The 27,180-nt window shown below is 40.2% G+C and overlaps 4 protein-coding genes across 6 annotated transcripts; 1 reads left to right on the top strand and 3 right to left on the bottom strand.

Annotated features, from left to right (window-relative positions):
* Nucleotides 1-1,666: 1,666 nt before the first annotated feature.
* Nucleotides 1,667-3,341, bottom strand: LOC104422755 (protein WUSCHEL). Its single transcript, XM_039302984.1, has 3 exons — nt 2,846-3,341; nt 2,454-2,551; nt 1,667-2,092 (listed from the first exon to the last, which is right to left on the bottom strand). Exons 1-3 carry the CDS (start codon nt 3,339-3,341, stop codon nt 1,667-1,669), a joined length of 1,020 nt encoding a protein of 339 aa, XP_039158918.1.
* Nucleotides 3,342-8,214: 4,873 nt separating this feature from the next.
* Nucleotides 8,215-14,393, bottom strand: LOC104422754 (RNA demethylase ALKBH9B). The gene is made up of 6 exons (XM_039303573.1): nt 14,060-14,393; nt 13,197-13,569; nt 9,911-9,996; nt 9,469-9,779; nt 9,257-9,328; nt 8,215-9,181 (listed from the first exon to the last, which is right to left on the bottom strand). Exons 1-6 carry the CDS (start codon nt 14,246-14,248, stop codon nt 8,890-8,892), a joined length of 1,323 nt encoding a protein of 440 aa, XP_039159507.1. The 5' UTR covers nt 14,249-14,393; the 3' UTR covers nt 8,215-8,889.
* A 1,563-nt stretch (nt 14,394-15,956) lies between these two features.
* On the bottom strand, nt 15,957-20,359 carry LOC104422753. Its single transcript, XM_010035180.3, has 7 exons — nt 19,972-20,359; nt 18,561-18,964; nt 18,420-18,450; nt 18,081-18,154; nt 17,827-17,990; nt 17,587-17,667; nt 15,957-16,335 (listed from the first exon to the last, which is right to left on the bottom strand). Exons 1-7 carry the CDS (start codon nt 20,135-20,137, stop codon nt 16,287-16,289), a joined length of 969 nt encoding a protein of 322 aa, XP_010033482.1. The 5' UTR covers nt 20,138-20,359; the 3' UTR covers nt 15,957-16,286.
* Nucleotides 20,360-22,273: 1,914 nt separating this feature from the next.
* On the top strand, nt 22,274-25,861 carry LOC104422752 (optineurin). 3 transcript variants are annotated; one of them, XM_039303594.1, is made up of 4 exons: nt 22,274-22,482; nt 23,351-23,399; nt 24,093-24,966; nt 25,370-25,861. In XM_039303594.1, exons 3-4 carry the CDS (start codon nt 24,107-24,109, stop codon nt 25,542-25,544), a joined length of 1,035 nt encoding a protein of 344 aa, XP_039159528.1. In that variant the 5' UTR covers nt 22,274-22,482; nt 23,351-23,399; nt 24,093-24,106; the 3' UTR covers nt 25,545-25,861. The 3 variants fall into 3 exon arrangements, with proteins under 3 accessions (XP_039159528.1, XP_010033478.2, XP_010033479.2); XM_010035176.3 differs by lacking the exon at nt 23,351-23,399; XM_010035177.3 differs by lacking the exons at nt 22,274-22,482; nt 23,351-23,399 and adding an exon at nt 22,489-22,720.
* The last annotated feature ends 1,319 nt before the right edge of the window (nt 25,862-27,180 follow it).

Raw genomic sequence — 27,180 nt, 5'->3', positions numbered from 1 at the left:
GCACATCTTCATTTATGAGATTCGAATCAAAGGGGTAAGTTTTTCCTTTGCTAATTCATTCATTATTCATACTTTGATCTTTTCTGTATCTCATCTGTTATTATGCATTCTCGACATCACCGTTCTTGGTTTTCAATCACCGGAGAGTCATTCTACAGCAACTTGACTTGAGGGACATGAATGAGGGAGCCAATTGAGCGCACAACGATTTTGTCATTAGTCTCAAAGTCAATATTTGAAGTGTTCTTTAAATCTTTAAAGTTTATTAGATCTTTCTAATGAAATCAACAAACTAGTTCTGCGAGTGATAATACCTTTCTAATTGTGGTCATCTATGTTTGGGTACTTAATATGCTTTAAAATTATATGTTTCATTCCGTTGGTTTTTCTTCTTTTGTAAGGAATCTCCCTTACTGGGATTTTCCAATTTTAATTTTTCCAACGAAACCGGTTAAACAAATCAACAGGCCACGTTTGATTTGGAATTTTCTCACGGCACTCATACCTACCTAAGAAAAATTAGAGTATAAGGAGCGAGTAATACCTACCAAACAAGACAAGTCTTTTGGGGTATAAAATCAGATTCATCGATGATGATATATTTCATACTATATAAAGGCCTAATTGCTGCGCTTTCCTTCATGATGGTTCGCAATGTAATGACTTCGTTTCTAGGGAACTTAGCATACCAAATTAATCCAAAAAAGGAAGATCAGTCTATAACATTTTGGAAAATAATTGAAAGCAGAACCCAGTGAGCTAAACTACAAATATCAGCTTGTACTCATGTTAATAATTTTGCAAGATAAAAAAGAAATGACATCCAAAATTAGTAAGACTCCATATAAAGTTCAAACTAATTTCCATTAAATCGGGATAATTATCAAGTAATCAGCCATTCGACTCTTGTCAAAAGCATACGGTCACGTTTATACCCAACTTTACAAGGGTTTTTCTTTTCCGGCTCTTTGCAATTTTGCCCCTAGTTTATCAAAGTATATAGTCACATTTCGTGGTGCTTTTCTAACTTATTCACTGAATGTGTGTCATTTGGAGACGAACAAGTTAGTTCCTTACTTTCTAATTAGTATTATTTAAATCAACTTGTTGCTTTGGAGCTAAGTTTGTAAAGGAAAACTGACAAACTAGCAGTAGGTATTAGGTCATTAGCTCTCGTTTTCCGACACATGCGAACTCTCTCATGTGTTTAACGTTGCCATTATTAGCTTCTGTGCTAATCCGATGATTACGGAGTGTCCGACCGAAAAAGGGCAGCACTAAAAGCAACATAATCACTATCATTAAGTTCTTTTCGTGACAAGTGTCGAGCCGACAAGCCTTTTCAACCAGAAACAAAGGAGAGAGCGAGAAGAAGAAGAAGAAGAAGAAGAAGAAGAGCGGCGCAGCAATAGTTATAATTAACCTAGGTGGCGAATGATCACGTTTCAGATACCAGCAGCTACATCTGATAAGAAGAAGACGAGGAGGAGGAGGAGGAGCGGCGCAGCAATAGTTATAATTAACCTAGGTGGCGAATGATCACGTTTCATATACCAGCAGCTACATCTATAGCTATAACATAAGCATTAGGGTTATGAAAATCACAAGAAAAAGGAAAGAGAATCCACAGTTTTCCCTTCTTTTTTTTTTCTTTCGTCCGGTTTGTTTAAATGGGGCCGGGCGATCGGCCGGTGTAGGAGTTGAGGCTAAGCTCGAGGGAAGTGCGAGAAGTGCTCATGACGACGTCGTCGTACCAGTGGCCATGGCGGCGGATGTGATGATGGTAATGATCCGAGTTTGGCTTGATGTTCAGCAAGGCATCGTCGATGTTCAAGTGGTCGTCACCGTGCATCGGGAACAGCGGTAGGGTTTCAATCTCCGGAGCTTCTTCATCTTCTTCGTCTCCTCCTCCTCCTCCTCCTCCTCCTCCTCCTCCTTCTTCCTCTTCTTCCTCCTGTTGGTTTTCGAGGAAAGGGTGGCTCTTCCTTTCTAAGAGAGCAGCGTATGGTGGCGAAGCGTATGGCTCCACCGCGATCCAACCAAGGTTTGGGCCGAGGTACCCTCCCCCGCTGCCGGCTGATATAGAGCAATCCTGCTTGGAATGGGGAAGAAGAAATGAGAAAGTTGGCATTGCTCAGACACTGTCTACTATTAGCACATCGATTCTTACTTAGAAATCAAATTAGAGGGAACATGAACACTAATCATTTCCGAATTGTATTTTCTGTTCTACAATTCTAATTCTGCTAAAAGTTCTCTGTCGAGTAACGAAACAAGGTGATTTAAACAAGTTCAATCACACTTTATCTTGGCATAGGCCACGCATAAGGAGTTTTAAGGACTAATCAACAGCTTGTGTGTAGATTCTACTTCATACAAAGATAGGTTTGATTTATACCTTCCATAAGAATAAATATCGCTCCATACCAATTAAACAACGCTTCTTTACTTACCCTAAAGTTCTTCTCCATTGTCACAGAACCGTATCCGTAGCCACCCATCTGCCCAACAGCCATTACACCAGCAGCAGCAGCTGAAGAAGAACAAAGCCCTGAGAAAGCATTCAAAGTTCATAACGATGTGAAAGTGGAAAAATGAATTACAGGACTGATAGAACGACAAAGATCCAGCAAAACAAATCATCGGCATCATGACAACAATAAGTAGCGCCCCACAAGCCGCACCAGTACAAGAAATAGTAGGACACCAAAACAGAAAGAGCCATGCATAGTTGCATACCCACTACGTGAATACTCATAAATTACAAAGTCTCCATAAAAGACCGAACTTTAATCTAAGAAAATAAAAGAGTGGGGATCAGTGATGAGGAAAGGTACACGCGTACCAGGAGGAGTGAGGTTAGAGAACTTGTTGTGGAGCACAAAGGGCTCTTCAGGAGGAGGTAGTTTACCGCTCCAACCGCCACTTCCGCGCCCTCCGCCTCTCGTCTGGGGGTTGACCGCGGAGGCCGTAGGTGGAGGAGCGGCAGTGCCATTGATGTTAGAATTTGGGTCGGGGGAGAAGAAGCGCTTCTTCTGGCGCTCGCGGGCCTTGTGGTTCTGGAACCAGTAGAACACGTTCTTGCCCTCGATCTTGCCGTACTGGCGGAGGCGGGCGGAGATCCTCTGGATCTGGTCGGCGGTGGGGGACCGCACGCCGTAGTTGTAGTAGAGGTCCTTGAGGATCCTTATCTGGTCCGTCGTCGGCGTCCACCTCGTACTGCTTTGCCTGCAAGCGTAACTGCTGCTACTGCTCGTACCTCCACCTTTCCCACCGTTGTTGCTGCAGTTCATGTCCTCTTGGTTTTGATGCTGTTGCTGCTGCTGTTGTTGGGGTTCCATGAGAGAAAGAGGAGGGGGAGAGAGAGGGAGGGAGGATGTGTGGTGGGTAGGTGAGGGAGTACATGAAGAGAGTGGGGAGATGGGGTGGGTTATAACTTATAATGGGGAGCGAAGCAAGCACATGGAGAGAGAAGAGACAGAGGATATCAGAGAGATATCTGGGAGAGAAGGACTGAAGTTGACAGAGATCTCAGAGAGAGAGATTTTCATGAAAGGGAAGGGACAAAAGAGGGGATAGAAAGGGAGGGTATCGGGGGGGATTACTTGGATCGAAAGGCGTGACGAGGTATATATCTCAGTCGTCCCCAGTCACTCAAGTCCTTTCACAGTCACAGACACACAAACAGATCAGAGAGAAAGAGAGAGACTTTAGGTATGGAAAGGGATAAATATGGGGGGTAAGGAAGAGAAGGATGAACAAGAGGGTCTTTTGGCTGAATGAATGAATGAATGGCCACTTTGCAATGATTTGGTGGGTTTTCTCTCCTTAGAGAGAGAGAGAGAGAGAGAGCTTTATAGAGTTTGTGAAAGGTTCTTTATTGCAAATGGGATCAGATCAAATTCACACGTCGCGGTGATCGTTCGTCCCTTATTTTTTCACCACGGTACCAAAAAGAGCCAGAAACCAGAAAGATATTCTTGTACTTACGCTATACTATGGCCCCACTCTCCTCAAGGGCAGAACTGTAAATTGGGGACTTTTGGAGCAAAGATGATGAGGAGATTGTGCCTATAGCTCTTTTACTTGGTTGGTCATTCCTGCAAAATGATCTTCCGTTACTCGCTAGGGTTTTATGTTATTCACCTCTCTTCACCTTTCTTTAGTTAGACCTCCATCTCTCTAAAGGAACTTCACCATTCAATTTCGGTAGTGTGTATATGGGTACTAAGCGGACAGAGAATCATCAATCTAGTTTCAAAACATACAAATTATTTGCAAGGAAAACGGAAAAGTAATAGCAAAATAATCAAATAGCCCCACTAAAATCGCATGATTTGAGACTCTAGCATAATGATGTTTTTCGAGCAATAGAGGACCATTATAAGTTTCCGTTGGATTGCCATGTTGCCAATGGTTTTGCGTTTTTGTACTAATTTGACTATGAATTTAAATCTTATATATCGTTGCGTGGGAAATAATAGAAAATACAATTGTCTTCCTCTCTTTTCCAAATGGAAGAGTTGTGCAATTACTAAAACCCAAAAGCACATGGAAGATAGGGTGTCCATATCTTGCATTTCCATCCCCTGCATGGAAGTTAATTCTACCAAGCCATACCATCCACTTTATCACATAGTTGATGGAATAGTCCCTGTTGTGGAAATATTTCGTCCCTACCAGGAATGTTTCTGATAAAAATCTTGGTACTTCAGCATGGCTATGTTACAATATAAGCTCTGTGAACCTTCTTCTGCATGATCTCTCCGATATGTAGTGATGATCAGAAGGCTCTGAACACTAAGGAGTTTTCCTTCAAATCTTGTTGTCAGCCCGCTCTTCTTTAGAAAAGGCCAGGTTCATAATTCATCCGTGAATGCTGATGAAAATGAAGCAAATCCGTGGCCACTTTAAGCTGTCCTCGGATATTAAGATGCAAATGGATCGTTGGAATCGCTTACATATACCATTTTGGAAAACGTGGGGACCCAAATAGCTTAATCAGCAACCCAATTCTTTAGCCAAAAACCATATGTTGGATGCCTGCTGCGTCAAGTGTTTTGATCCTCGGTGCGTTAGTAAGTTATGCGGTTTAAAAAGACAATGCTGGGTTTATTATTAAAAAGAGGCAACGAGCCAAATCAAGTCGCACCAACTAAACGTTCCGAGGACATGCAACTTGCCTCCCTTCCCTTCTCTTTGTCAAGAACTTGCGGTTGGAGTAACCATTTCTCTGTCAGGTACCGGTGACAAGATAGGCCAGAGAACGAAAGGAAAAACTATCAATAACAGAAAATAAATTATTTATAAAAGAAATATGAAAGGCGGTGCTTGTATCATATTGTCCTAGGTAATATACTTGACGGTGCAAACAATCCTTCTTTACAGCACATGTACATGTACGGCCTACATGGTTTTTTCCATGTAAAAAGTTGTTCATCTGAAGTAAGTCTTGCAAGTCATTTAGCAGTGGTCTAAGGCCTGCAAGAACACATCCATTTGCATCTGGAACAGACGTATGATAGAAAGCAAGACAAGATGCGTTACGTCTCCAGTGCGGAGTAGATGCAAACTCTTCTTGGTCTATGACAGGAGGCTGCTATTAGATGACCTTGCGCTACATGAATTTCACTTTTCTTTGCGAAGGTTGTGCCGGACTTCCACAGGGTGTTGTTCATTTCCATCACTCCTTGTGCTCACTGTTCATAAGGGCAAGATGAAAAACGGTACTTGGCGTCTTGTTTCCAGGAGATATTCACATCTTAGTTTAAATAAATTCGAACGAGGCGAGTGAAGCAATAGATTCATCAATCAATGGGATGCAAACAAGACACTGCTCCTACGAGTCTGGGTCTAAAAAGCTAAGGAACATTATTTTTTCTTATATTGTCTTCAAGTATCATGAGGTCGTCCGGGAAAGAGAAAAGGGTTTAATCCCCTTCTGTGTTGGGTTTCGGGCCCATAGAATTTTCAGTCTCTTCCTTGATTTCAACCTGCAGCAGTCTAAATTCCATTTTTCGACAATTCTGACTGCTCCTCTCTCCCTCGCCAAGAAACACTTTTGCAGATTGCGTTCTTTGGTTGATCTTGACACTGCCATCATGAGATTTGCCTTTCCTTATCATGCATTTACCCACGCACTCTCTCTCTCTCTCTCTCTCTCTCTCTCTGTGAGACTAATGATGGATTATTTGTGCATGTTCTTTCACGATTCCATCGGATCAATTGCGGTTATTACTAATCACAGCCATCATAAATGGATTAATTGTTATCACAATCCTTTTTAGAAACATCGACCTGTTCGACAATGTGTATCCAATCCTTATGAAAAATCAACGTGACGTGATATTTCATTAAGTCCCTTAACAACGAGGTAAAAATTCATTTGAGTGTCATTGGTCTACATAACTAGGGTAAAAAATAAGCTACTCATGAGGATTTATTTCTGTATGTGCCACTAGAATTTTCATCCATAGAATCAGGAATGATATGTCTCTGGTTCCATCAACCCTAGTCCTATTTCATCTTTGATCACTCTCTGATTTGCCAGTGTGAAGCTATGTCTGTCATTCTCTGTGAGAGAGAGAGAGAGAGAGACAGAGAGGGAGGGAGGGAGAGGAAGAAAGGGCTAGCGTGCAGACCCCACCACCACCATCTTTTCTTTCCCGTAATCATCTTCTTGAAGCTATTTTTTTCTCCATATCTCCATGGACACATCAAGAATCATTCCATATCTCCCTCCCTCCCTCTCTCTCTCTCTCTCTCTAGACTGCTACTGAAGATTTCTGGGTTTTGCCTTTTTAGCCTCTTCGCTCCCTTTTGCTCACTCTAGGAAGCAAAGACCAGGGGGGCCACCACCTTTTCCCCCTTCTTTTGATATGGGTCTTGAAAGACTTCTCTGATGCATATGTAGTGTACATGATTTCAATGCCCCAATCAATGCAGATTTTTCATCATTATAAAGTGGGCAGAGAGAGAGAGAGAACTTACTCGAAATGGACACACTCCCACGTACCAAACCCTCTTTTGAAGATTCTGAAGCTATGGAAGAATCACTTTTTTCATGGGAAGTGTTTTCTCTTCACTTCACATTGTACTTGCTTAGGAGAGGGGGGTGATTTCCTAGTATGTGGACCATCTTGTCTTGGCACTGTGGCTTTAGCATCGGCTAGGTTTAATATTTTTTTTGAACAAAGGCTAGGTTTAATATTAAAGGAGAGGAAAGGATATGTGAACGTACTTTGTCTGACCCACAGCCACAACCAGCCAGCAGCAAGCAAAAACTCTTTTCACTAGGTTCTTAAAACCTCTGTGCCAAACCCCATTGAATGCACCTTATTGACTAAGTGTCAAAGGGGACCACAGGAAAGAAGAGCTTGTTTCTTAAGCGGATGTGGATGTGAGAAACTCTACGAGTGGGTCAGCATGTTTCGACACTCGTTAAAGCATGTCTGTCTCTGTCAAGAATCAACTGCAGAGCAAGATCGGCTGTGGAGGCACATGTACTCTGCTCGTGATGTCTTAACTGAGGATCGTTTGATCACGAATTGCAGAGATTAAAGTGGACCTGAATGAGCAGCCTTTCGGAAAGGAACTTGAAGATACTATTTTCTAAGGGAGAGGAAGTCGGTCGTATGTAAAGTTGAAATTTGGAAGATAAACTAAGAGAAACAGCTCAATCATATGATATACCCTAATTCCCTTCTTTTCCCCTCTCTAGTTTGGTATATGCTACGAATCGGAGGTGAAGTTCATTACTCATTTAACAGTGTGCCAGGACCGTACTGCAAGTATAAGCAATAATACAAGATAACCCATTTTTTTCTATTTCACCCCTTTATCCAGTTCAGGTCGAACAACAGATGCTAGTAATAGTGCAGTTATATCCACAAATAATCTGGATAAAATATACAAAAGCAAATCTTCAGGAGTTTGAAACCCAAGAGAACCATCAGGCAATATCCACACCTCAACATGCTGTCTAACGCCAGGATAAGGCTAACAAGGATACGTGCTACATGAAAGCAGGGTCCGATCTCTAGCCTCCAATAATATCTAAAAGATTTGTTATAGCGACAATCTTTTAACGGCTAGCATGTATCTGGTAAAATTGTCACATCGGGTCTTTCTCGCAGCAGTTTCTTAGATCAGTCCCAAATCCAAACATCATCGCCGTCAAATTAAATGTAAAGACTAAAGTTAGAGCTATGCTTCCGTTAAGTTCATCAAGCCACGTTTCTCCATGTCACAATGCACAACCTTAACAGAGCATCAGGAGCAGAACACAAGTTCACATATCAACTCTCTGTTTGGTATGAGACCCATCAGACAAAGTACGGCCGATCAAATACACCCATCACTAAACACTCCCTTATATGACAAAAAAAGGCAGGAAAAACTTCAAAATAAAATCATATCATAGCCCCTACAATCCTTAACCAAATCTTTACACGTTTACAATGAATACATAGCTTCCACGAATCTTATGCAACCCTATAGCAAGCTAAATGCTGTACCGAGTTGAAAAAGCTCCCCTAACTCTGATACATACTGATGTCGACCCAGGCCGTCCATGACTTGCAGAAAATTCCAGCTCACATATGTGCACACTCAATCTGATATACAAATGTATTTATAACCAGATGTTTTGCCGCATTTTGATCTCCATCTAAAGAATCTCCAAGTTATGTACCACCACGGCAAAAGAGACATGATGGTGTTCATTAGATCCTCAGATACTGAAAATGGGAACTTAAAAGCGACTTTACCAGGTAGAAAGGCCACAAAACAACCACACGTCAACCAGATCCAGAGATATAAATATAAATGATGATGGTCCAAATGGACCATTCCTCTTGAACTGTAAGGGCATTAACAAAGATGCAGCCACTAGCTGTCCACATTTACCCTGACCCTTCGTCTACTCGAAGGCCCTCGATGAATTTGAAGTGAATAGTGAGGCTCTGAACGTGAATCATTTCTCTCTGTGTATCCCCTTGAACCATTGTAAGCCTCTCTCCTAGGAAGATACCTTCTTGAATGTCGGTCTGTTCCATACGAATTTGACCTCTTAGATCTTTCCGCTTCATACTGCAATGGCTGAATTCCCTGCAAATCAGGTTCTGGAACATAATCTTTGGGCCTTTTAGATTCATCCATTCTCCTAAATGTGATGGATATCCTGGAAAGAAGGAAATAAAGGGCTAAAACAATCAAGCCAAGAAATCACAAGCAGATAAAAACAGAATCCTTATACCTCCTTGTAGGGACTGCAGGAACACAATGCTTTGCCACATCAGCCCCATTTCCATTTAGAACAAGAACAGATCTGGAGGACAAGATAGATTTTAAGATTCCAGAGAACAACAAAAAAAATACTCTAAACAAACTGCTTGGCAGGTAGCGTGGAGCATATAATTTAGAATGTAACTGCAATCGCATAGAACATATAAGGCTCTTTATACTTACCCTACTGGAAGAGGAACCTTATAAGGCCCATCAAAATCACCAGCAGCAATTACCTTCAGCTTTGATCCAAAAACAATGTCACACTCGCTAAGAAATGATACAGTGCAGAATGGCCTAACAAAATCGTGGTTGTCTATGTGTGGAGGTATGCAGTCCCCTTCTTCATAAATATTGACGATGCAACTATCAGGTATGCACGTTGGAGGTAATACGTGCCACCTAATCAATCTTCTTATAATAACCTTAAAGAGGTGAGGCAATGGATCAACCATTTCATTCTGAAGAATTCCCGGTGGATTTCCATTTCTATCCTGCAATGAGTAAATATCAGATAATAAGGCCTTTCCGTATTAGTCAATCATGAGACCAATCAATCACATAGTTACACCAGAAATTTCTTTGAAAGAAAGTAAATCGTTTATCTATTTCCTTAGAAACTTGCCGTTGCATAATTGTAACAGCAACCAAATTGAATAGTTATGCGTCCCTTTCCCCTCATCCATTTTTGTGGTGCTGTGTATGTCCGCTCTGAAAAAGAACAATAAAAAAGACGATCAGTCATGCCAATGAGTGAAATCAGTCTTGACATAAATAATGGAGCCGGAAAAGGAAATAGGGAATATCTAGAAAGGAATGAAAGGAAAATTTCCAAAGTTTCCATTACCAAATATGCAACTCATCAAAGTACCATTTGGTCAAGGCCATTAGTCAGGAGTGAAACTGAAAGCAGAATCAATTTTATACTAAACAGAATGAATGGACACAATGATCTTTTAGCTGATCTATGATCATGCAGAGAGATATTGGCCTAATTGGCGGAAAGAATCTGCAACTCTTATTTGGTACTTCATTGTCACCACAGACAACCGACCGTGCTTTCAAAATGTTTCCTATACTAGTATTTACATGTTATATATGGCAATCCAATGTGCTTTGCCAAGGCATAAACACTTCAGGGCCCTAAGTGAAGGATGAAAATGGATCTAATAAAATCTGGCAATTGGTTTAACCATGATTTGTAAGATCCTAGCATTCAAAACTTAAGAAACAATCTGGGTCTTAACAGGATATTAATACGTTGGGATCTTTATATGGTCTCAATCCTAAGTGAACAAAAATCACAGACTGATACTATCTTATATATCTGACCAATCCAATTTCAATAAATCCTAACATTGCAATCTCCCTAATTAGATGTTCAGGTTATAGAAACATTGACTTTTCCTGTAAATCTAGTTTAAAGATGGCATGAGCTTTATAGCACACATATTTAAGTTCCGATGTAACACAATTTTCATAATTAGTAAATTCTGTACTGCTATTCAAAATTTTTATGTTGTTCAAATTTTAAAGACATTACAATCCTCAATCCAATTTTATGATCAAATCCTTCAGGCATCCCATTAATCCTAAGTAGGATCCTGATCCTTTACAACCTTAGGTCTATCACCATTGAGAATGAATCAAAGGTTGTTTGCAGAAGAGTCATACAATAAATAGCTGATTTTAGCAAGGGTACATCAGCAGTACAATTCAGAAGTTCATAATTCACTCAAACAGGTGGTATGAACTTGTCCAAGTCCCCATATATCAGAAGTCAGCAACTGTAGTAGAAAAGGAATATCAAATGAAAAAATTTCAATGACATGAAGATACTTGTCAGATCAGTGAATCACATTTAGTGCTTGTGGCCAGCATAAAGTTTTGTAGTTCCTCACATTAAAACAATTATTCAGATTACTCTTCATGTTGAGGCTCTGAACTTCCCTGATTTTAGAACCAAAGCACCAACCTATTGGAAATGACTTGACCAACTAATAAATTCATCCCATAAAATATTATCAAGATCACAACTTCTAGACCAATACAATAAGGATGATAACGAGAAGGGTCCCTGAACCCCATTTAAGCCAATGTGAATGTGATGCGCTGGTATTTGATAATCAGCATTTGAAGACCATATCTCACTCTCAATTTATGGTTCAATTCTGATTTCCGGAGTTTGTCGATTGCAAGTCTCTCCTAGAAGAATGCCGTGATCATTGGCTCATGATGACATTCTATCTTTAAAAAACCAATTGAAACAACTTCACATTGCACATAGGAACACAGTATGCAATTTGGTGCAAGATTTCATGCAAAGTCCGGTTTACAAGTAAATGGCAATAAATTACACTTAGGATAGGAATGAACAGTTGAAACCAAGCCAATGCAATTGCAATGCATGCTCGAGAGCATGAAGAAGGTTGACAGAAAACAAGAGATAATGAAAATAAAGTAGCAGAAGCAAAAATTAAATTAAAATAAAAAAAGTGCATTTAATGTGTTAAACATATAGTTAATTGTACCACAGAATTTGATTCTCGTCTAGTGATCAAATACACCAGTTGACAAAATGCCAAATCAACATAACAGTGAAGCCCTTGAATGACCTCCCAGGAGAAAAGGATCAAATAAATCTTGACCAAGAATCATGAGAAGATGTCATATTTCACTACCTTCAAGATCCAAGCATAAAACTTTGCCTCATATTAGAAGGTCAAGGCAAGGGCAAGTTCCACAGCTAGATCTGAAGAGAACTTTATAAACTATGCTCAGGGTATGCAACAGCTAAAACATGGTATAAGAATACTCTCGTTCCTTTAAGTGCAAACACAAGAACAGCAAAGGGAGAGTAACAAGATCTGGCAAAGGACATACAAGAGACAAAACAAAAGTCATGATGATCTCTGTCTAGTTCCTCTGCTCATAAACTATTACAAGACAAATCTTCAAACAATAACAAGCCAGTCCATTGAGTACTACCTCCCGACTCCTGCAAACAAGATAATCTTGCACAAATTTTTTTTGTTATGCAAAGATAATAAACAGGTCACAAACCTGTGGCAAGCATTTTTATAGGTGCAGATAAAATCAAAGACATTGTTTGTGAAACTCCAGAACATATAATAAACATCAACAGCAACAGTGTCTTCCTACAAATTAAAGCTCGCCATATAATTTTTTGCACCTTTTCTCATATCTATTACTGTAACTTCTATGGCAATCACGCATCCATATATCAAAGATCTTTACTAAATTTACTTATTCATGAGTTTTTCTACGCATGTTTTCTCTTGACATGATGACCTGCCATAAAAGCCTGCTTATATCACATTGTTTCCAGCACCCAGTGTGAGGGAGGTCCACAGCCAAACTAGTAAGCAGAGAAGACACATAGAACTGCTTAAGTGAAACATTGGCTAAAAGAATGTACTGAGTAAGCCAACATTTCAACTTTATAGCAGTAATTAATGAGAAAAATGCAGTTCACTAATTTGCTCACTAGCCTTCTACTCGAAGCAAGTCTGTAGCTATGTTGACTTCATATCTTGCATCTGTCATTGGAAAAGGTCCTCTTTTCTCAAATTGTCCTGTTATTATAATCCAGACTTACATAGATAACACTGTCAATCTCTATCTTGAATATGTGCTTCACAATGTTTTGATTTAGTAGATCGTTACCTAGTCCAGGATGTCACCAAAACACTGCATTTTATTTATTCAAGTGAAGCTCAAGCCAATGGGTAAGCTAGAAAATTAAGCACAGTGGGATAAAAGCTAACTGTGTCGGAGTTCAGAGTCAACTCAATCAACTATAACCAACCACACAGCTCAACACAAAAGCAAATTGTGTCAGAGCTCAAAATAATAAAATTAAGCACAGTTTGATAAAAGGGGAAACTGACCTTTCAATTCTCCCCTTTTGCCCATGCCCTTAAGCTGATACACATAGTCAACTATTCTCTTCTGCTCTGCAGCACTGAAAACACCAGTGTGGAGCTCAATTCCCTGTAGAATATTCACGAGCTTCCCGTCAACCCTCTCTAGACATATAAAATCCTTATTCCTCTTCACATTCATAAACCGTATGTGCTCCCTTTGCTCCCTGGGCAATTTCGGCTTCTCCGAAACGGCAGACACCCTCGACTCTTCAGCTAACCTGTTCGTATCAGCCAAGCGTTTGTTGGATTCCTGGTCATCTTCCTCTTCCAGCTCATCTTCCTGAGCCATGTCAGCCCAAGACATGTGCGAACTTGAAGTCCTGACGGAAGGAGACTCCTGAGCCAAGCTACTAGTGGAGGCTTCCGGAGTGCCCTCGAAGCACCCCTGCGCCCCATCCTTCCAACTCCCCAACGAATTCGTCTCGCCCTCATCGTCCCCGCTCTCTCCTAAATTCCGGTTGTCGATACCGTTCTCATCCATCCCCTGCTCTCCCTTGACATCCGGAGACAACGGATCCACATTCTCCTCCGGTTTCGCGAGTTCCGCATCTCCATCAACTTCTATAGTACAAATCACACTCATCAGAAGAACATCAAACACCAACTCAACCGACGACTACATGGAAACATAAACATTCCACCAAAAAAAAGAAAAAACTAACTTTGCAAATTCAAAGTGAACACGAAGTAAACCGTAACTGAACAATCCGCTCGGAATGAAGCGAAACTAAAGAATTCAACCTCGCAGCTAATAAAAGAAAATTTCATCAGAATTTTAAGCGAAGAACGCGTGCGCGGCGAGAGCGACGAAGATGGGGGAAGGCCACCTGAGTCAGAGAGCGGATGCGATGGGCGAGGCTGTCGGTGCAGCCGGGGCAGAGATCTCTGGAGAGGAACGGGAGCCAGGTCGTGAGGAACTCCGACGCGATCCGGAGTTCGGACCGCTGGTACTTGCGGAGGAACGGATCGTCCGAGCCGGAGCCGGAGCCGGAGCCGGCGGGGACGCCGTCGCCCATGGCGGAGGCCGGAGGTGCGGATCGCGCACGCGCGCTCGCGATTGCGGTGGTTGCCGGAGGAGGTTGGTGGTGCGTCGGGAGCCCGCGAGCGAGAGAGAGAGAGAGAGAGAGCTTGCGGACGAAGAAAAACGGGATTTTTTTTATTTCCTCTTAAATTTGTTGTTCATGGATTTATTGCTTCGACCAAAAAAAAAAAGAAAAAAGAAAAAGAAAAAGAAAAGAAGAATAGGAAAGAGAAATCCGGCGAGAATATTCCGAGAAAGATCCCTGAGATTTAGGTTGGGTTCCGAAATAGACCCTAGCGGCTAAATATTTTACAAGTAAGTCCTTCAGTTTCCACATTCTGTCAGCACTCGACTTCACGTGAGATTTTCCTTCCCTAGATGGACAATTTTTTGGAATCAAAATTGAGGCCTCGAGTTGGTGAAAAAAGGAGCGAAATTTGAATATTTCATCTTCTTAAAGTTCTCTTGGCTATGTTGTGTAATTTCATCTTAATCATAAAACGTGAGAAAAAAATCTAATCGATTCCACACATGCTTTAAACCACAGTGTACACAATTGTGCAGCAAAGGAGTTAACAAATAATATCAAAATAATTTTATTTCATCGGTGAAGTCCCACAAGTTAAGATCTCCATCAGAATATATAAAAGATATTGAGTTATTCGTGTGATTTTTCCTACAACTCATACACGATATATTATGCATGTAATGTTCATTATTGGTAATTCGGTACGCATGAGTATCGCTCGGCTAACTTGGTGTTCATTAAAGGAATGAGTTAGGTGAGGAAAGGGTGGTTAGAATTAGAAGAAGTCGAGGGAAGTGAATCAGAAAAGAGTAAGACAGGAGAAGCCAGGTCCAAAAATGGAAAATCAATTGGGCAATTTTAATCAGAAATATCTTAATTTGATGACAACGGACCCTGGTGTTTCTTTCTATAAAAGAACCTTTTAAAGTGACAGCATCCTTAAGAGTTGAAATTGCTTTCGAAGTGTAAAATACCATTCAAATTTCGAAAATCGAATGAAAAAGGACCACGAACGAATGTCCCCGCATAAGGTCGAGCATCTTGCACTTTATAAAGTCGAATTATGTTTTCCACAATCTTCGGAAAAATGAATTAATCAATGAAAAGCGAAAGGCTATATATCTCATAAGGATCGATTCCTTTAAAAAGTGCATCCATTGCTTAGTCTCGCAATGCGATACTCTCCCGGCCTTGGACAACCAAAAATGTAGATTAGCTAATGGATTCCCGATCACGCTCCCGCCTACCCAGCAGCTCCATGAGCACCGTAGCTGCTGAATCTCGGTAATAAGCGTACCTGTTACTTTTGCATCGGCAGCGGAATGGGCGATTGAAAGGTAGCAGAAAAGGATGTCTAAAGTACGATGTAGGGATTGCGCTTAGGCAGTCTATGTCCCGGGTTTGAATTATTACGGTTAGCAGATCGATGTCCGTACGAGAGGAAGAAAAGCCACGGTGGGAGTGCAATCAAAACAGAACATCTCATAAGAGCACGAGATGCGCATCCATGTATGACCATGCACATATCTCTAAAGCACAGTGTTCATTAGTATGTGATACCTTCAACTCAGCACCGAGGACGGCGAAGATCGGCATGTCACTAAGGTTAAATGACTTCCAAGGCTGCCTTCAGCACATTGCTGGAAAACGGACATTCGTAAAACATCAGTGAAAGGAGACAGAATAACATGAGACAATCTGTATTCTGTAATTCATGAATCATCTTTTGAGACCAAAAACAAAGACCCTGACAAAAGACTTATAAGGCGGGCCAAAGCGACCCTCAACCAAATAGCATTACACCCGCGCTGTCTGTCTGTCCAAATGGAATCCATCGAATATCCAGCTAAATTCCATGATGAGCAAACTAAAAAAGAAAAGATAAAGCAAGCTTGTCTCGAGCTTTCGCTTCTGTTTTGGCATGGTACAGAGAGAAAAATTGCAAAGAACCTCAACTGCCGAATACAAAATCTCCTATGGTCTGGGAGCCTCGCTGAATCTGCGATTAAACAGCATTGACAGGTTGGGAAAGTACAGTTCTTTGCGTCTTACACCTGGAGAGACAAAGCCTTCCGATGGTCAGCCAATGACCATTACAAAAAAAAATAAAAAATGAACTTTTAAAGACAGAGAGTGAGCTGGTCCAAGAAAGAAACGGTAGTCATTCGCGCCACTATATCATTCCCCAGAAGCAAAGATCGAGAAAACCAAAAAGGGAAACAAAGAAAGCTAGAAAGAAAGAAAACCATCTGTCTAGGTCAAGCCTGATCAGATATACTGGCCTTTTGCAGACTTGACCATCTAGCCAGAACAAATAGAATAAAAGCTAAAAAAGATAAGTTAAAGCAGTTCAATCTTACCAATCAGCAAATCTCATACAACAACAGCAAATCAGCATATCAACATTTTCAATAAGTAGCATGTTAACATTAAAATTTCAGTTTTTAAAATTCCACGGCACTCTTGATCCCTCCCCTGGGAGAGGAAGCATTTAACAAAAAAATGTGGGTCCATTTACTTTGACTCAGCTTACAAAAGCTTGTAAATGTGGGTACTTGAACATGGTAACTGACCTAGGATTGACATTGAGGGCGGGGGAACATATAATTTTGGGAAACAATGTAGCAGCTTCTACCTTGTCTACGAAAGAAAGAATACAACAATTTGCATATAACATATTTACAAGTTACAAACTTACAATTGATACAGATTATACAATCGACCTTTATCAATAAACTACATGAACTGCCGTTGTATATTTCTCTGAACTTGGCAACATGGCAAATATCCAGTTCATTACATAAAGACTCAACTGAAGGAATGAGCCCACTGAAAATTCTCTTGGATTCAAATGTGAAACTTGAGACACATTCACTAAGTAATTGTGCTTTTAGTAAATCTTTGATGTGAAATCTGTGTCCAATGCCTTGTTTCTGTTTTGAGTTTCTGAAGCAAGAATTAATAGTTACAATCGTTCGGTTGCAAATCTACCATAAAGTTGGGTAGCCAAAAAAAGTATTAACTATGCACTTGCCCTTACACGGATTATCATTTATCGTTGCAGATCGACATGTTTTTATCCTATCAAAGTATACAGATGGAGAAGAGGAAGCAGGCTTCCAGACATGTTTAGGCAATACTAGAATGAAAAGAAAAGGATGACATGCATGGTTAAATAGGATTAAAAAAACAGAATGACTTGTGTGCAAGCAGACGTTGCTGACGTGGTAACTTGCAATGAAAACATGTGAAAGATGTACAATACATAACAACCACAAAATATGCAGACTGAATTAGAAACTAACCTATTGCACTCTGCTCGAGATGCATAATTATGATTATTGCAATTTGTGCACATCCAATCACCCTGTCGCCATTGTTTTGCTCTGCTAAGTACACAGTCAAAAAGACATCTTGGGTAAGTATTTCCTATGGCATTGTCACATTTACCCATATACTTTGAAAGGTTAGCACGGTGAAAAGCACAATCTTCGATGGACATATTTGTATAAACTGCAACAGTAACAATCTCAGCAAAAACCTACCCCTTTCCAAGAAGAGCAGGTGTTGCAGCTTGATGTGGAATCTGGACTTGTATATTTGAAGCCGCAACTGAACTTCCAAAAGATGAATATGCTCCAGTTCTAGGTTCAGAACTGGTTCCAACCATTTGATCAAATGCTGGATATGATTGCTGGAGCCCGGTTGTCTGATTTCTCACAGAAGGTATATAAGAATAAAAATCAGAATACACAAGAAATGATATTTGTGAAATGACTAATATTAGAAAAAAACTCACAGTTCCTGCATTCAATCTCTTGTTATCCCACCCATGGACAAGATCTTCAGATGCTAATCGCTTCATACCAAGGGCTTTTAATAAAAACCAAGCAAATGGCAGGATTATATCAGACATGGAAAAGAAAATGATGAAGATTTGAGACATAACACTACTGCTTATAGGGGTAAAAAGAAAACACGTATGGAAATTAAAAGTAACCATGAAATTCACCCAAAGGGTAATCTCTATGTGTACTTGACAAAATTAGTAGCTAAATGACAGAGTAATTCAGAGCATTGCAAATCACAAGGAGCAAAACAATTAGGGAGAGAAGAAGCCAACCAAAATGAAAGGTACCTGGCGTCATAGAAGCATTACACTTTTTACACTGCAAAGAAAATTGAGATCAAATCAGACTTGTCCCCAAAAAAAACTTACTTCAGTCAAAATCAGAGGAAATGGTTACATTCAGGAAATATATACATGGTATAACCATACCTGCGAACGAGATGAGTAATTGTGAAAGCCACATTGGCATATCCAATCGCCATTGCGCCATCCTTTTGGAACTGAAGGATACTGACTGATAGGATTTGCAAATGGATGTCCGGGATTGGAGTTTGCACCCAGGGACCAGACAGAAGCCTGAATTCCATAGTTATCAGCCTCCCCGAAAGACCAGGAGGAGTTCAATGGAAGTGATTGCTTGAGAGCACCACTGCCCATTAATCCAAGTCCAAGATTCATATTTTGTTCCAGTCCTCCTCGGGACCTGGCAAAATAATTTGAATAAGTTGGGAGTGAAGCCCCAGGCATGGCAATTGCTGGCATTGCTGCTACCTCCTTCGGTTGCCCGCACTTTTTGCACTTTTCTCTTGATGCATAATTGTTGTTAGTGCAACCTATCGATCCATTCCCATGCAAACCCAACCCAGAATGCAGCCAGGGAGAACCAAAGGAAGCCAAGTAAACGCACACCAACCAGTCCATCCCATACCACAACACACACAAAACAATGCAAAAAACTCAACCTAAATGAGAGCAAGCTCACAAAGTTGACTTCAAATGAGGGAATATTGAATTTCATACATAAGTTGGCAATAATAAATACATTCAAACAATTATCAGCTTCATATAGTTACCAACAAGAAAAGCCACACATATATTGTGAACCAGGGTTTAAACACAAAAACACCATGCACTGTGCTGACTCAGCCTAATCGCATACAAAGAACTATCTGCATAAAACTCTAATATCGTCCAAGACATCTAAAGCAGATCCTTTACATTGAAGTGATGAGTAACACTTAAGTTTGGGGTCAAGCTTTCAGCAACAAATTGAACACTACAATTCAGGACCTATTCATGTAAACTAATAACTCTCCTCCATATTAACTGGGTAGATTGCTCGGTGGACAAGATGGGCTGTAGCAGTAAAACACAGCACTCTGAACCACAATTAGCCAACGTCAAGTTCATGGATATGCTTCTCAAACCATGCTAAACCTCCTCCCAATGCCTAGCCATTGAAATTGACAAGAAAGTGGCCAACTTCGCGAGACAACAAAAACAGAAAAGGTGTGTTAACTCCATATAATCACTGCATCAATCTCCCATGAGTTACTCATAGATTGCCAGAGCCAGACTCCAGCAATTCCTCCGCCTATTTATCGCTAAAGCAAAACTCGCAATTTTTACAAAGTCTCAAGAAGGGCCGAGAAAACACCAAAACCTCAGCTAAGTCTCGCTACCATCAGCCAACCCCCCAAGACCAATCCAGAAAACCCCGCCGCCGACACTCGAAACGCATAACCGCGCTCCCCCGATTCCCAACAGGACCGACCAGAGGAAGGAGAAAAAAGAAGCATCGAGCAACGCGAGAGAGATACGAGACGAGATCGAGACTGACCGGTGCAGATCCAGTCGCCGATGCGGGGCAGCCACTTGGAATCGGCGGGGGTCTTGGTGTCGACCAGGAGGCGGGGCTGCTTGCAGCGGTTGCAGAAGGAGCGGAAGGCGTAGTTCCGGTTGTTGCAGCCGCCGCACTCCCAGTCGCCCTCCCTTCCCTCTCCCATCGCGGCGGCGGCTGCGGCGGCGGCGGCTCCCTCGGCGGCGTGTAGAGAGAGAGAGAGTGCGTGTACGATCGGCTGATTTGGTGCAGGAATTCGGGGATGCGATGCTACTTTCTCTCTCTAGGGTCTCCCGGGAGAAGACGAAGACGAAGACGGAGGACGCGACCGCCGACGGAGCTGTCGGCACGAAATGGCTTTCACTATTTCTACAGTCTTAGCTGGATTTTGCAGATTCTTTTCTTGCCCTTTTGTTTTACTTAATCACAAGCAAATTAATTAAATTATTATTTAAATATATATATATATATATATGGGTTGAATAGATTTTTCAGAATCCTTATTTTATTTTATTTTTTTATTATTTTTCCTCGTTTCCATATTAATCTACTTTTCATCATATGGTACGCATCTTAATTATTTTTAGCTTAATTTTATTTAGAAATAATCTTTTGCTTTTCTTAGGAAGATGCTTTAATTGACGGAATGGTTGGAAAAGAATATCAACTTATTGCTCGGTTGTTCTTGATATGAGCTTTTATCATTTCAATCTCCCGTATAACCTGTATATATTGTATGCTCCAACAGTAAGAGTTTTAAAAACTTTCAAAGTCTCGAATAAAAAAAAGGTCCAAGCATATTTCCCAAAAATAAAAATCTTTTGGATGTTTATGTTGACTTTTGTTAAGCAAAGAAAAAAGTAACCCGTGAAAAAAATATATATTTCTCCAAGCGCATTTGAGATCATCACGCAGGCGCAATTAAATAGCTTCCATATTCTTGGAAAATGAACAAACGTCGTGAGCTGGCTTCAGCATGTAATTAAAATATGCCCCCCAGTTCATTAAGTTAAGGTCCCGATTGACTTCGAGTGTGTCTAGATATATATTTTTTTTTCAATTTTTGCTTAATATAAATATTTTGGTGGACGAGCTTTGTCTTTTTTTTTTTGCTTTTTAACTCGAAATACTCCAAACTTTCTTAATATATCGAGATTGATATATAGATTTACACGTAAAACTAAAAAAATGTTAAAAAATAATATACGAATCTAATGTCATTAACTATATGGAGTAAACATTTCACAAGTTTTAAATTAAACAATGCAATTAAGGTTCATAAGCTACCGAATTTAAACTAAATAAAAGTAAGAAGCAAAAATCAATCCAATTCGTCATCAATTTAAAGTCAACACTAACCCTTAAGTCGACAATTGGCATTCACTTATTTTTGGGAAAATTCTAGATAAGGCCTTACATATCCTCATTTTTACCAATAAAAACCTAAAATTGACATTATTTCAAATAAATGCTCGAAGTGCTATCATTTTTCAAAGAAAAGCCTTAGTTGGCTACATCAATCGTAAAAAAATGGCATAAAATCACTATTTAGCAAGGGTAATTTCATCTTTTAAAATTTTTCTCTGTTTCTTTATTTGTTCTATTTTTCTTTCCAAAAAAACTATACAACAAAAAAAGAACACGCATGGCAAGGAGGGCTCCTCCCTTGCTCGTGGCTATCACCCCATTGTCGACACCTAGGCAAGGGCCGACTACCCTTCGTTGACTAGAGGCAATGACTAATAGGCCCTTGTTATTGACCCACCGATGATGGGTATTTTCGCTTTTTTTTTTTTTTTTATAAAAATTTTCTTTTTAATTTTTAAATCTAATTTAATATAAATTGTGTTTGGATGAAAATATTCATAATCAGTCATTTTTTACTAATCGACGAAGCTAGACCCTTAGTTAAAATAGTCGTAACTACTTCAAGATTTTATTTGAAACTTATATAGTCATTTTATATTCTTATTTAAAGTAATATTCATTTTAAGCCCTTTTTAAAAGAGATGATGGCACATTGGGCCTCTATTTGAAATTTTACCATTCTTTTTAAATCTAAATACCAATCTCATTGTAAACACGACGTCATAAACTCAAGCCGGACCACCCAACTGTATTACTCTTGCTTTTAATTTCTGCTGTATCAAAAGTAGGAGGGAAGCGGGGCGAACAGAGAGAAAAACTTTTTTGAAGGGACGGAATAAGATTAACACCAAAGTCGAGGGGCTAATGCACAATTATTAACCCCCAAAATTTTTCAAAAGAAGCAAAAAGGAAATAAAAGGAAGGAGGAGGAGAAGGAGAAGAAGGAACTGCACCACCAACTTGATCCCCTATTGCTCACCTTCCGATTATACAATTCCGAACGCGCAATCATCACCGGGGCCCCGTCACAAAGCGCGTCGTCGTCTCCAAAGCTTCAAACTTTGCTAATTCTCTCGCTGCGTCTCTCGTCGATCGCAGTGAAAGGGGTTTTCTTTTTTCTGCCGAATTGGCCATTCTCTCTTGGTAAGCTCTGGGATCGTTTCTCGATCACCCTGGGGTCATTGGGTTCCGCGTGGTTTCGTGGGTCGCCCCAAAGTTTCGATTTTGATTGCGCTTCCGTCGTGATCGGCGGTATCTAGGGTTTGGGAAGTCCGAGGAGGTTTTCTCTTTGCCTTGTCGGGTCAGTGAATAGTGATCGCCGCGTGGGAGCTCATCGACAGTGAATGGTGCTGCGGTTTGTGGGTAATTAGGGGTTTTCTGGGTACGATCTGCAATTTCCTTGGATGCCCGTTTGTTGAATTGGTTGTTGTGTCTCACGGAATGTGTGGCTGCGTGCCGAGTTGGAGTCTTGAGCTTGAAGTTGAACTTTCATTTTGTGCTGTGGATGGTCTGTGTGATCTCTAGCTTATTTTGGTTGATTCGCCAGCTTTAGCAGTGCAATGGAAGTGTGGGTAGTATGAGAATTCTTGCAGTTTGTAGTATATCCTTGTGCAGTCAGCCATAAGATGTTCATTTTTTAGGGTGATTTACGCCGTCACAATTGTCAAGTGGAGTTGCTTTGCTCGTATAGGATAGATTTAGCTTACTTCAATCTTTGTTCTTCCCTTTTCATTTTTTCTGCTGGTTTTAAGTTGTTTCATCATTCAGTTGTGACATTGGCTAAATACAGGCACTATCTGATTTAGAGGTATATTCTTTGTATAGTTTCTACAGCTTGGTAGATGATATGTGGTGGTTTAATGTGAGCCTGTAAGGAATGGTCACTTAATATTAGTCTTCAATCTGTATTTGACACATTTGAGAAAAAATTTTCATCTATTATTTTCATCAAATGTGTCTTTACACCTACGAAATAGTCAACTTCACGTTATTTTGACTGGATATTTTGCAGGCAATCTCACGTTTTTGTGCTGCTATATATGTTGAACTCCCTAGATTATGTGAGTTGACTTGTATGTTTATTGCTCTTTAGCTGCTTCTACACTTCTTATTATGAGAGTTGATGAATGTTATAAAATGGTCAATCTCGTCATGGTTCTTACACACTTTACAATGTAATTCCGATATCTTGTCAGATATCTTGATTTTTCAAATCAATTTGTTAATCTTGTAGTTTTATAGTACTTTTAACTTTGAACTGTCCTAAGGTTCAATTTTATAGCCTTTATCCCTGGTGACCTAGAATGCACAGAACCTGGAAAATTTTACAGTTCCAGGATTTTCTGTTTGTTGAATCTTCTAGCTGATCAAGGTTAGATTTTTCTTTGTTAGGTAGATTTGTATGTCAAAATATTTCCTTTCGGATAGGAAATATATGTGCTTGAAGTTTTAATAGGTGTTAACTGAGAAGCTAGTGCTGATATTGAAGTCCAGTTACATCTGTGCCATGGTGCTTGATTCTGTCAGCTGGTCTTTTGCACATCACAGTTGTGGATCTTTTATCTTTGATTTCCTATGCAAATTCATTTTGTATAGAGATGATGTTACTAGGAGATAGATGTGTAATTTCTTTCCTTCGTGTATGCTTCTCATGGAAGTGATTTGTGTAGTTACCTCCATTTTATCTCTTATGATCACAAGATGGTTTCTAGCATTCAGATCCTGAGATTTCTGGTTTTGCTTGCTCTTTTAAGTCTCTGAAGTCGAGATGGCCGCTGGGGAAGGTCTTGATTTGCAATCTCTGAAGACCCAGCTAAGCCAAACACCTGAAATGTGGAAGCAGGAGATGGCACAGATGGAAACACGAGTGGATGCTTTGCAAGTCAAGCTTCAGGCCGTAAAAGCTTGTTTACATGTGTCAGACGAAGATGAAAGGAAGGAACTAGAGGTTCTATGGGAAAGGGTGAAAAGTATAGCAAAATTGTTGACCTACTTAAAATCAAAGGCTATGGTCATGGCTGAACCGTACTTGCGTGAATCATATGGTGTCAAACACATGGAAGGTGCAGCACTTGTTGATAGAAGTGATAGTCCATTGCCTAGCATGTCTAGGGATGTTGATCTTTCTTTAATTGTCGGTTCAGATGGACAAGATTCATTGAGTGGAACTGCCAAGCGGCAAGATTGCTTCAATGAAAAGGATATGGTCTATATTGATGAATTGCTCAAGTCGGTGCAGATCGTGACTGATTTAATGGAATCTCTTGTTAAGAGGGTTCTTTTGGCTGAATCTGAAATTGCAATAGAAAAGGAGAAGGTTACTTTTGGTCAATTAGAGATCAAGAGGAAGGCTGCTCAAATTGAGAGCATGTCCCTAAAGTTAGAAGAAATGGAGAGGTTTGCTGTGGGTACGAACAGTATTTTAAATGAGATGCGACAAAGGGTTGAGGATTTGGTGGAGGAGACATCTAGACAGAGGCTAAGAGCTGAGGAAAATGAAGTGGAGCTTAGTCGTGTAAAGCGTGATTTTGAGTCTCTGAAATCGTATGTTAGCAGCCTTATTACAGTGCGAGAAACTCTTCTCTCATCAGAAAAGCAATTTCAGACAATGGAGAAGCTTTTTGAACGGTAATACACTGATGTTCTTGGCTACTACTTATCTAATTTGCCTTACTGTGTGGTTTGGGTTTTCATTCATCTTGTCATGCTTAGCAGCCCTGTTCTTCCTCTATGGGTCACTTTGAAATGGTTTCTCTTCTTCGTCTTCATTTGCTAGGGGTAACGTTATGACAATGCGTGATAGTTATATTTAAAGCTACGGTATAGTTCATCACGCGTCATAAGTCAGGGCTGCTCAAATGCATTTTCACCAAGTTTGTTCAAGTATTATCTCATGCTTTTGAATGTCGATGTGGTCTATCTTCACAACTCGTGTTTCCTTATATTTGCTTCATATTTTGTCTTTGCTGCAAACTTCTTTCTGCCATGTGATCTTTTTGCTGGAGTTGAACAAAATTTTGGATGGGAGCAGGCTAATGGCTAAAACAACCCAGTTGGAGAGCGAGAAAATGCAAAAAGAGGTGGAGGTGAAGAAACTCATGGAAGATAATGTGAGGTTGACTATGCTTCTCGATAAGAAGGAAGCACAATTGATGGCCTTGAACGAACAATGCAAGGTCATGGCTCTCAGTTCGTTGAATATATAGGCCTGCAGTCTTATCATTGCCAGTCACTGTTCATATTCTTGGGTGAGTTTCTTTGTAACGTGCATACCCCGTCACATGCAGCAGTAAACGAAACCAGCGGGATCGATTGTATGAACTCTTCATTGATTTATGTAGATTGTAAAATTGTGAAGACCAGAAAATTTTCCCTTGAGAGACTTGGAGACTGGTCATTGTATTGTTGGTGGAATGAGCCGACAAAGTGTTTGTCCGGAAAGGCAAGTTATTGGGTGCACAACATGACTTGTTTAATTCTCTCATGGATGTTCTGCTTATAATATAGGGTTCAATTTCCACAAGCATTTCGATTTGTGCCGAAACTTCTCTAGGAATCTGGCAGTCTGACTTTGAGCTTCTGCAAGGGAGATCCAAATTGAGTGGTCGGTTGTTTTCGTGATCTTTTGTTCAGACATTGAATCGAGGTTTAAAAGATGAATCCTGGTGGGGGGCATTCGATCAATGCTCTTTCTTGTCACCCTTGAGAAAGGACACTTAGGCCTCTTTGTTTTCACTTCTTTTTTCTATTTAAAAACAGTTTTTTTTTTTTTTTTTCCTGGGAACAAAAAAGGAATAGAAACGCGTTTGTTTGCGTTTTTGCTTTCAAATTTATTTTTTTTCTAAAACACATATGGAACAGAAATAAGAAAAAAAAAATTTTATTTTTTTTTCTTAAAATTTAAGAAAACTTTTTCTCTCTCTTCCATTTTCTTCTCTTTTTTTTTCTTTCTTCTTTTCTTCTTCTTTTTCTTTGGCCGGTCGTCAACCTCGGTCATCCGGCGACCGGCCGTCGAGGGCCGCGACCTCGCCGGACGAGGTCGAGGCCGTCGCCCCTAGCGAGGCCGACCTTGCGCCGGGTTGGGCGAGCTCGATCTTGCTTAGCCAAGGCGAGGTCGAGCCTCGCCGGGGTTGGCGAGCCTCGTCGTGGCTAGGCGAGGCCGTCGCCCTCGTCGATCGGCCCTCGTCGGAAGAAAGCAATCGGAAAAAGAAAAAAGAGAAAAAGAAAAATAGAAAGAAAATAGAAAAAATAAAATAAAAATATTAAAAAATTATATAAATTTACCTAACGTGTTTTATTCTTTTAATATTTCTGAATGCATTTACCAAACGCGTTTTTTGTTAAAAAATTATTTTCCTGAAACAAAAATATTTTTTTTTTTCTATTTTCATTCCCAGAAATAGTTTTTAAATATAAATGTTACCAAACGCATCCTTATACTCTTCTTTGGACTCTGAACGTGTGGAAAGAACACACAACATCTGGTATTAGCGAATCGTGTCAGCGCCTTTTGCCCTCTTCATCTCGCGATGGCTTAAGGAACAGCGAAATTTCTTCGGCGCGCTGTTGTTTTGATCAGACATTTTGTTCTCGGTGATTCATGTTCTCGCGTTGAATTCGGGTTGCAATGTCGTGTCAGATCGAGTGGGTGCGGACTGCAAAGCACCATGTCATCATACTCGATTGAAGAACGATGCACTTCTTGTTCACGCCAGCGTCCGCTTCGCAAGGGTGCCAAATTTTGTATTAAAAAAAATTGTCACCTTTGATTTTCACATGCTCAGTGTCCTATCTACACGATAAAGCACCTTTAAATATGTAACTTAACCATTTAATTTCAAA

Source organism: Eucalyptus grandis, chromosome 10 (assembly GCF_016545825.1).
Source record: "Eucalyptus grandis isolate ANBG69807.140 chromosome 10, ASM1654582v1, whole genome shotgun sequence".
Classification (NCBI taxonomy): domain Eukaryota; kingdom Viridiplantae; phylum Streptophyta; class Magnoliopsida; order Myrtales; family Myrtaceae; genus Eucalyptus; species Eucalyptus grandis.
This window is presented reverse-complemented; position numbering and strand designations above follow the sequence as displayed.

Excerpts from the sequence above, each read along its gene's own strand:
- LOC104422755 (XM_039302984.1), bottom strand. The coding sequence starts at position 3,341 with ATGGAACCCCAACAACAGCAGCAGCAACAGCATCAAAACCAAGAGGAC. Across the intron at positions 2,552-2,845 it reads CTCTAACCTCACTCCTCCTG|GGCTTTGTTCTTCTTCAGCT; the intron begins GTACGCGTGTAC and ends ATGCTTTCTCAG. Across the intron at positions 2,093-2,453 it reads CAATGGAGAAGAACTTTAGG|GATTGCTCTATATCAGCCGG; the intron begins GTAAGTAAAGAA and ends CATTCCAAGCAG.
- LOC104422754 (XM_039303573.1), bottom strand. The coding sequence starts at position 14,248 with ATGGGCGACGGCGTCCCCGCCGGCTCCGGCTCCGGCTCCGGCTCGGAC. Across the intron at positions 13,570-14,059 it reads GCATCCGCTCTCTGACTCAG|GAGTCTCCTTCCGTCAGGAC; the intron begins GTGGCCTTCCCC and ends AGCTTGGCTCAG. Across the intron at positions 9,997-13,196 it reads CAAAAGGGGAGAATTGAAAG|AGCGGACATACACAGCACCA; the intron begins GTCAGTTTCCCC and ends GTTCTTTTTCAG.
- LOC104422753 (XM_010035180.3), bottom strand. The coding sequence starts at position 20,137 with ATGGGAGAGGGAAGGGAGGGCGACTGGGAGTGCGGCGGCTGCAACAAC. Across the intron at positions 18,451-18,560 it reads ATTACTCATCTCGTTCGCAG|TGTAAAAAGTGTAATGCTTC; the intron begins GTATGGTTATAC and ends TTTTCTTTGCAG. Across the intron at positions 16,336-17,586 it reads TCTCGAGCAGAGTGCAATAG|GTGTAAGACGCAAAGAACTG; the intron begins GTTAGTTTCTAA and ends TTGTCTCTCCAG.
- LOC104422752 (XM_010035176.3), top strand. The coding sequence starts at position 24,107 with ATGGCCGCTGGGGAAGGTCTTGATTTGCAATCTCTGAAGACCCAGCTA. Across the intron at positions 24,967-25,369 it reads ATGGAGAAGCTTTTTGAACG|GCTAATGGCTAAAACAACCC; the intron begins GTAATACACTGA and ends GGATGGGAGCAG.